At 51.2% G+C, this 9,504-nt stretch overlaps 1 protein-coding gene across 1 annotated transcript in view; it reads left to right on the top strand.

The window, feature by feature from the left end:
- Positions 1 to 3,493, top strand: part of LOC138580751 (uncharacterized) — a 333,494-nt gene extending 330,001 nt beyond the window's left edge. The window contains exon 18 of the mRNA XM_069651540.1: positions 2,770 to 3,493. Within this exon, the coding sequence (XP_069507641.1) occupies positions 2,770 to 2,844 (75 nt within the window). The 3' untranslated portion in view covers positions 2,845 to 3,493. The remainder of the gene's footprint in view (positions 1 to 2,769) is intronic.
- Positions 3,494 to 9,504: the final 6,011 nt, after the last annotated feature.

Consider the following 9,504-nt stretch of genomic DNA (forward strand, 5'->3'; position numbering starts at 1 on the left):
GTTTTCATCAGCAGTTGCAGCTCTTGCCACAATTCCTTTCTTGTCCCCCTCTGACAAGAGTCAAGCCCTTTATAGACATCACTGGGATTACTCCTGATGCGCTCTTCAAAGTCTTTCCTTCCAGTAACTTTGATGGGACTACTGGGACAAGGGAGATGACTCCCGATACACAACTCACAACTTTTTCCTGCAGTAACTTTGGTTGGACTACTGGGGCAAGGGAAATTACTCCCAATGCGCTCTTCAAAGTCTTTTCCTCCCGTAGTTTTTTGTGGGACTACTGGGACAAGGGATTACTCCCGATGCACTTCTCAATGATGCACTCCTTAGGAGTACTGAGATAACTACCGATGCAATCTTCTACACACAACTCCCTACCGGGTCTCCCGGGGGCCACGCTACCTTCTCGTGGAGGCAGCCCGTGTCTGGTTCTTCCTGGGGTGTTGTTTGCGGTTGTTGCCTTTCTTTGCTCTTCGCCACTCTGCCCTGCTTCCATGGGGCGTGAGAGCTGTCAATCTTAGCGTTGTTGTGGGACCACTAGGTTCACCTAGCTGAGATCACACCACCGCCACTCTCGTTCCAGCGGCTTCTCTGGTCAGCTTTTCCACCGTCTTGGGTCTGCTCTGCTGATTGCTTCTCACAGACCTGCTGCTGTGACTTCTCCCACTCCTGGTTTCGAACTTCCCGGGGTTTCCAGCTTCCTTGCTGGACTCTCCCTGATTCAAGTCCTTTTCCAGTTGTTATACTTGATAGCTGGCTCCTCCCCAATCAGACTGTCATGGTCTGTCTTTTTTTCATAGAGTGATCTTTGTCTCCTCTTGATCTCCTTGTCTCCGTGCTCAGGAAAGTGTTAGTGCTACAATATAGTACCTTGGTGTTATAGGTAGTAGCGTTAAGATGTGGAGAGGAAAGGGGTTCAGGGAGGTGAGTAATGGAATACATGTCCCTATCCCCAAGAGTGGAATCCTCCCCTGAAAGGCCCTCCTGCATGTTGTTCTAAATCCTGATCTGGCGACCCTTCGTGCATTGGAATGGTCTGTAGATATAAATAACTTGGAGAATCTTAATGGATTCCATCATAACCGTTACACTTGTCTCTCATCAGAATGACCCCATGGTGCTAGATACTGCCATCTAGAGAAAGAGTCACCAGACCTTTACAGAGGAGCAGTAGGAGGTTGGGCTAGAGGAGGAATGAGAGGGCATGTTAAGAGGCGAGTGGTCAATATCTCCTAAAAGGGAGTGCGATTCCACTTCCATCTACACCTGCAGCAATGTTCTGGGGCATCCACAAGGGGTAGCTTCAAATCATGATATGATTGGTTATTTATAACGCGCTTAATACCCAGAGGTTTCTAAGTGCGGACCCGGGGATCAGACCTGTGTTGTTCCGTGTCGTCTTGCTTCCAAGGCGAGTACATTGCCCTTGAGCTATCCTCCCGAGATATAAGAGATGCAAGATAAGACCACTGACTTTCTCCCCCTTTATTCTCCCACTACCCTGTTTCTCACCTTGTTTCTTATTCTGGTGCTCATTTCTCCTCTATCATTTCCATCAATTCTCTCTTTTCTCACCCATTCTGTGCATCTCCTTGCATCCTCTTTTCTATGTGTGACCCTTTCTTCATTCCATTGTCCTCTCCTTTCCTTAAACCACCACACTTCTGTTCCATGAGCCCATCTTTCTTCCTTTCTTATTACACCTTTCCACATCCTTTTCCTGCCAACCTTTCTCCTATTTTGCATGTTCCCTCCAAATCAATCTGCACTCTTATTTCTTCTTCTTACTTTGTACCATCTTATGTCTCCCATTTCAATCTCATTCCTTTGCTGTTTTCCTTCCTTCCTTTTCATCCACCAATGAATTGCTTCCGTTTTTCGTACTCTTCCTCCCTTACCTCTTTTCCTCTTGCCTCTTTTCCCCACTAACTTCACTTCTTTCTGATTCTCTTCCTCACTTCTCTTGCTTCCTTAATTCTTTTACTTTTTTCACTCTTCCCTTTTTTCTTTGCCTTGCTTGCTCCTTTCCTACTCTTCTTCCTTTGTTTCCATCTTACCTTCTCTCACTTACTCCATCTTTTCTTGCTCTCATTACTGTTGTTCTCCCTTCTGTCTTCCTTTCCCTCAATCCTTTCTGTCCAAATGTGCTCTCTTCTTTCCAACCATCTTACCCCTATCTACTTTTTTATCTCTTCCTCCGCTCCCCTTCTGCCCCTCTTTTTCTTACTTTAGCCCTTACTTCTTTTCCTTCTCGTCATCCATTCCCGCCGTCTTTTCATTCTCCATTGCTTCTCTTCCTCCATATGTTCCCTTCTCTCCATTCCATTCTACTAAGGTTTCTTACCTTCCTCCTTTCTTCACTTCCTCTTACCTTGTTGTTTTTGACCTCCTTTGCTCCCAGCCCTCTCTTTATTTCTCCCCTCAACCTTTTCCCTGTTTCCCTTCTCTGTTTCTTTTCTACTATTCCCTTTCCTTCACTTCACTTCATTTCATACCTTGTCCTTGCCGTTGTCATTTTCTCCCCATCCTATCTTCATTTGTACCCTTAGCTTTTCCCCCTGTTACCCTCCTCTATTTCTTCCCTTTCACTTTTCTGTCTATTCCTCCTTCCCTCTTTTCTTACTTTTCTACTTCTCTTCCTAACTACCCTCTTTCTGTTTCTCTTCCATTGCTTCTCCCCTCTGTCTGTTCCCTTCTGCTGATCTCTCATTTCTATCCTTCACTTTTTTCCTCCATCCCCTAACTTTTTCCCTCTGTTTCCCTCCTCAGTATGCATCTGCCTCCTGGGACTGCACCGTCAGGCTATGGAATGCCTATAGCAGCCCCTCTTTGAAGGCCAAGTGAAGTCGAGAAGAACAGAGAACCTCCCAATGCTAAAAGCCTGGTGTCATTGATGTTCTGCCATCACCAAGCTCAGAATTCCATCACTGAACGGATTGAGAAGCTGTGTCTACCAGGTTCTTTGGCTGCAGGCCTGACATCGAGACCAGTGTTTGCAGCGTATCCCTGGGTAGGTGTTCCCAGTCTGCACTCAAGCCCTTTCCTTTGTGCTCTGTCAGGGGCTGGTGCCCACAGCCTGGAATAAAGCCATGCCTGTCAGTAGTTTATCAGAAACATTCTCACATGACTCTGGAGGTCAGCCTGGAATCTTCAAGGTTCCCTATAGTGCATAAAGAACCTTCCAGAAAAACTTCACTGCTCCTTGTGTTGTGAAAATGAAATCTACCCCTTTATGAGCCTCTGCTTCTTTGATAGGTACCAAGGCAAATGGGGGGCTTCATTTTCATATGAGGAAAGTGCCCCCATTCCTTGCTCTCTGTACTTCACCGTTGTGACCTCATTGCTACCACGGACTTCCTAAGGCTAGATGGAAAGTCATCTTCATTCACGACAAACATTTCCACACATGATTCCAGAGACGTCAACTTCTGAATGTTATGCATTTGATCATCCCCTCTCTCTCTCTGAGCCTCCTTGTTAAGACCCATGTATAATAAAGATCTATTTTTATACAGGTGCCTTGCCTGCTGTGTCCTTTTGTCCTTAACTTTGTATACCAACTGGGTGGGGGCGCTGTTGAGCAGCCGCTAAAATAGCGGCTCTCATTTAACCTTTGTGCGGAGCGGGCAGCAAAGACAAGAAATCCAGCAGTTTAATCCTTGCAGAATGCAAATCAGGCTATGGAAACAAACTAATTGAGTGCTGCAGTACCTGCTGAGCTGTCTCCCGGCACCAACAGACATCAGGAGCTGGGATCACTGTGTGCCTCTACCAACGACTGCATTCTAGATCCTGGGCTCGGTGGGGGAGAAGAGGAGCTCCACCGCTGCATGAGCCACAACGCTGCTAACCCTGCGGAGACGCCAGTGCGGCTACATCCAACTCAGCCGGATGGACACTGTGCTGCTGTCAGCCCGGTCCGCGGTGGTGTAGACTGCAGTGACTACAACGGGCCCCTTCCCCCACATGCAACACTACTGTTCCTGCTGCAGCACAAGGGTGCTAGTCTGCCTCGGTGGGACTGATAATGGCCCACGGCGGGGTGTCCGGTGGACAAGCTGCACGAAGACTGCGGGTCGCTCCGGTGCACAACGGTGACCTGCTGTGGCCTGCTGGAACAATGAAGCTCTTATCCTTAATCATTGTGGCAGTGAGTGTGTAGTATCCTGAGCAGTGTGTCCTGCAGTGCGATCTTTCCCTCGGACTACAGCTAGGTGACTGTGATAAACTTCAGTGGCACCACTGGATGGAAAGCTTGCGAGGTTGATGGCAGCATGCCTCTGCCCCTATAACTAAAACCTTGATGCAGTGATAGTTTCAAGTTGGAGCAGCGACTCAGCCGAGGGCCAACGCTTAAAGGAAATGCTTGCACAGGGAGTCTGTGTGCATCTCCCGGGACAGCTCGCCCACTGGTGTGCAACAGGGAGGGGCTTGACTAGAGTCTAACTAAGGGCGTGCGGGACCCGGGGCTGCGCCGGAGCGCGTGCTGTGATTAATCGGACCGCTGGCGCGAGATAAAGGCAGGCTGTACAGAACTGGTTGGGCCCTCCAGGCCCCCCCAGACACACTATAAGTGCCAGCCTTAACTTCCCTGGTGAACACTAGCAACAATTGTCCAGGTGGCCAGGTTGGCCACTATCAACCTGAGTCACGACAAAGGGGGCAGGGAGCAAGAAAGGTGGAGACATGGATCGCTTCACGAAAACATCCAAAATGGCGCCAGCGGCACCCGCTCTCGCCTCAACCTCAGGTGCAGACGCAGCTTCTGAACCACTGAGCATGCAGCAGATCCTTGACACTGTGACCAAAGGGTTCAACGCTGTCAATGGCAAGTTGGATGATATTACTACGACAGACGTCTCCATAGGGGCCCAACTTGAAAAGGAGGTGCAGAGAATTATAGAGGCTGAGGGTAAGATCAACACGGCGGAAGATAACATTACAGCCCTGCAGACTACAGTGGTGGCTCTGTCGAAAGACATGAAAATGGTGAAAGCTAAGTGCGACGACTTAGAATCAGGGTCTCACAGAAACAACCTACACATTGTGGGACTGCCGGAGAACTCCCTCTGTGGCAACACTGAGATGGCGGTTGCGGCGCTACTCGGGGAAACTGCTGGGCACCACAGGGCTACCCTCCCACTTCACCATTGAACGTGCCCATCGAGCACTTGCAAGCAAGCCTAAACCTGGTGACTACCCACAGCCCATTATCACCTGTCTCATGAACTACAGGAACAGAGACCATATCTTACGCCAGGCAAGAGAGATTGGGAACCTCCGCTTTGAATCCAGCATTCTTCACATACACCCAGACTTCTCCATGGCGGTTCAGCAGGAATATTGCACATTCACTGGAGTAAAGAAACTTCTGTGGGATAGAAACGTCTCCTATGCTATGCTGTTCCCGGCACGCCTAAAGTTCCAACACAATAACAAAACTTTTGTTTGACAGTGTCTGCTGAGGCGATATCCTTCATAGAGACACATATACCTCTACTCGAACCTCTGCCTATGATATGATATTGATATGATATGATATGGTATTTGTAACGCGCCTATACACAGGTGTTTCAAGGCGCGACGAGGCAGGGAGGGGAGGAACAAGGGGAGACAAAACAAACGATCCTACTAGGCCAGGTGTCATTCAGATCGCGCAAGTGCAGGGGTGGGGGAGGGGGGAAAAAGTGCAAGGGGAAGGGGAGGGGGGAAGTGCAGTAAAGGTAAGTGGCGTAAGTAATAAATAAAAAAGGGCCAGCTAGAGGCAAGTGCAAGGTAAGTGCAGTACAAGTGCTGGGGAAGGGGGGGGCTGTAGGGATACAGAGACAGTCCCGTAGTGCAGAGGGGTTCCAGGGGATCAGTGACTGGGACCAGGACCGAAGGCAGTTTAGAGTGGTCCAGTTGCAGGATCAGTGCAGTTTAGTGAAGAATTAATTAGCTGTTCAGCAGGGGAGAGGGAGAGAGAAAGCAGAAGCAAAGAGGAAGGTTTTGAGGTGCTTCCGGAACCGGAGGTGGTTCTCCTCAAGTTTCAGGGAGGCAGGAAGGCTGTTCCAGAGGGAGGCCCCTGCCGCGGAGAGAGATCTTCCCCCAGCTCGTTGCTTCGAGAAGCGGCTGACCATGAGGGAGTTGGAGGCAGATGAGCGAAGGGCTCGGGGAGGAAGATATTTGGGAAGAGAGAGTTGAAGGTATTTAGGACCCAGGCCCCAGAAGGCCTTGTGGACAATGCAGAGGGTTTTGAACTTTATCCTCGCAGCCACTGGGAGCCAGTGTAGAGATTTCAGTCCTGGAGAGATACGGTCCCTGGGCTTGAGGCCAAGGACAAGTCTCGCAGTTCTGTTCTGGATGAGTTGCAGAGGGCGGAGAGTGGAGGCAGGCAGATTAAGATAGAGGCTGTTACAGTAATCCAGCTTCGAGAGAACCAGGGCTCGGGAGACAGTGAGCTTCTGGGGGAAGGAGAGGAAGGGAAGAATACCACTGAGGAGGTGCAGCTGGTAGTGTGACCTCTTGGCGACGTCAGAAATATGAGGAGAGAAGGAGAGTGTGGAGTCGAAGATGACCCCAAGGTTTTTTGCCTTGCAGGTAGGAGCAGGGAGGGGGCCAAGGGAGGCAGGCCAGAGAGCTCCAGGGAAGGAGGGAGTGGGAGTACCGATGAGTAGAATCTCAGTCTTACTGGCATTAAGGCAGAGGTCATTGGCGGCACACCATTCTTGGATAGCAGACAGACAGTCAGAGATGAGGGAAGGAGAGGGGGAGGCTGAGGGTAGCCTGAAAATGAACTGGGTATCGTCCACATAGCACTGGAAATTAGGGCAGAGAGCGGCGATGCGGTGGGCAAGGAGAGCCAGATACTGGTTGAACAGCCAGGGAGAGAGATTAGATCCCTGGGGGACACCACAGGTGGAGAAAAAGATGTCGGAGAGGAAGGACCCCAGTTGGACCTGGGAGGGTCGATTTGAAAGGAAAGAGGTCAGCCACGCCAGAGCCTGACCAGTGATACCCAGGTTTTCCCGGAGACGGTTGAGCAGGATGGCATGGTTGACAGTGTCAAAGGCAGAGGAGAGATCGAGCAGAATGAGAACACACGGAGTGTTGGAATCGAGGTTCAGGATCAGGTCTTCACGGATGTTCAGAAGAGCAGTTTCCGTGCTTCTGGCAGCTCTGAAGCCAGATTGATGGTCATGAAGACTACCAACAGATTCAGCATGGAGGTTAAGCTGGGAGATGGCCAGTTTCTCCAGGAGCTTGCCCAGGAAGGGAGTGATGGAGATAGGGCGATAGTTAGCCGGGCAGGAGGGGTCGGAAGAGGGTTTCTTGAGAAGAGGGTGCACAAGGGAGTGCTTGAGGGGGGAAGGGAAGACTCCAGAGGCGAAGGAGTGGTTGCAAAAGTCAGCCAGGGCAGGAGCCAGGGAGTCGATGTGGTCCTTGATAGTTTTGGAGGAACAGGGGTGAACCTGTTTAGACGAGACTTTCATTGATCGGACTTGTCTGGAACCCTCGTCAGCAGAGAAGGGTGGAAAGGCAGAGAAAGAGGGAGGAAGGTTGACCGCAGAAGGGCCAGAGGAAGAGCCGGGTTGGGAGGGAGGGAGGTGAGAGGAGGAGAGCGAGGACAGGATGTCCTGAGTTTTAGAGATGAAATGAGAGGCCAGTGCAGTGCAGAGGGCCTGGGAGGGGACAGGAGAGGTAGAGACTGCAACAGGGTTGGCCAGCTCCTTGCAGATTTTAAAGAGTTCGGCGGAGTTGTTTGATGCCGCAGAGATGCGGGCTTGGATAAGGGCTCTCTTCTTGGTGAGAACGGAGAGCCGGTACTGCCTTTGAAGCAGGCGGCAGGCCAGTTTGTCAGAGGATGAACATGAAGCACGCCATTTCCTCTCAGCAACCCTGCACTTGCGTTTTAGGGTGACACGCTTCATGGGTCGGATGACCGAGAAGGTGGGTGGCAGTGAAGAGGGTGGCTTTGCCTGAGGGGTAGGGAGGGTGAGGTGGGAGGATAGGAGAAAGTGATCGCTCCAGGAGAGAGGAGTGGAGAGAGGGACAGAGAGGAGAAGGTCAGAAGAGATCAGAGCATCAAGAGTGTGCCCAGCAAAGTGAGTAGGCCCAGACGGGAGAATAGAGAGTGAGAGAGAGTCGCAGAGGTCACGAAAGAGACAAGTGGGGGGACTGGAGGCATCAAGGTGGATGTTGAAGTCGCCAAGAAGGAGGAGTTGAGTGGTTGAGGACAGGAGTGAGGAGGAGAGGTCAGCCCACTCAGAGAGGAAGGAGGAAATTTGACCAGGTGGCCGATAGATAGTAGCCACGGTAAGGGAATGGCTAGGAGAGAGAGAGAGTCGGCAGACAAGACATTCAAAAGAGGAGTAGGTCTGAGTGGGAGTGACAGTGGCAGGAATCCACTCAGGGAAGATAAGGGCAACACCACCACCTGCACGGTTAGGCCTGGGCATGGAGAGGATCTTGTAACCGTCAGGTAGGAGTGTGTCAAAGCTGGTGGCAGAGCAGGCTGTGAACCAAGTCTCAGTGAGACAGAGGACGTCGAGGTCCAGTTCCTCAAGAAGGTGACAGATATCGGAGGAGTGCTTGATGGCAGAGCGAGTGTTTAGAGTGGCAATGTGGAGAAGGCTGCCATCCTTGAAGAACTTCCGGGGAGGGGTACAGATCAGAGGTACGCCCTGCGGAGGTATTGAGGAAGGAGGTGAAGAAGGAGCACGAGAGGGGGCAGGGAGGGAGGGTAGAGGCAAGGTAGCCAAGGGTAGAGGAGGGGGGACAGCAGGAGAGGGGAGGAAGTTGATGAGGTGTGGGAAGCGTCTATCGAAGAGGTGAAGGTTGGCCTGGGGGCCTTGGACCAAGATGGTCCCATTAGCGTAGACATTAATGATGGCCTTAGAGGAGCGGAAGGGGGCCAATAGGACATCCCAACGGGTGCCACCATTAATGGGAGAGGAGGAGAAAGGAGAGAGCACAGAGACCATATGAAGGGTCCATAGGTTGGGCGAAGGCACGAAAAAGAGGATGTCAGTGAGAGTTTCCTTAGAGCAGGCATTAGTGTAGGTGTCAGCGATAGGGAGGCCTGGGTTGGAGACCAGGATGTCCTTTTTAAACTTTTTCCTACCAGATTTAGTGAGGAGAGCAGGATAGTCGATGGAGAAGCAGTTAGAGAAGATAGGTGAGACAGAGAGCACCATGGAGTAGGAAGGAGGGGGGGGGACAGACAAAACGAGAGCACGCAGACAGGAAGTGAGCGGCAAGCACACGTTACCACAATTAGAGCAAACAAACAGTAAAGCGTATTAGGTACCGGGCCACCTAAATTTGAGAATCCTGCGAGGGGAGAAAATAGCACCATAGTTTACCTCAACTGTGTGTACGGTGAGGCAAGGCCCCGTGTGCGGATATAACCAGGAGTGGAGGGGTGGGCCGGGGAGCAGGAACAGGTGGAACTGGCAACTGGCGTCCCCTGCGGACACCTGCAGACACACAGGGAGCTGCACTATAGGAGTCGCCCTTGGCCTG

This window comes from Ambystoma mexicanum, chromosome 3p, assembly GCF_040938575.1.
Source record: "Ambystoma mexicanum isolate Mex_15411 chromosome 3p, UKY_AmexF1_1, whole genome shotgun sequence".
In the NCBI taxonomy this organism is placed as follows: domain Eukaryota; kingdom Metazoa; phylum Chordata; class Amphibia; order Caudata; family Ambystomatidae; genus Ambystoma; species Ambystoma mexicanum.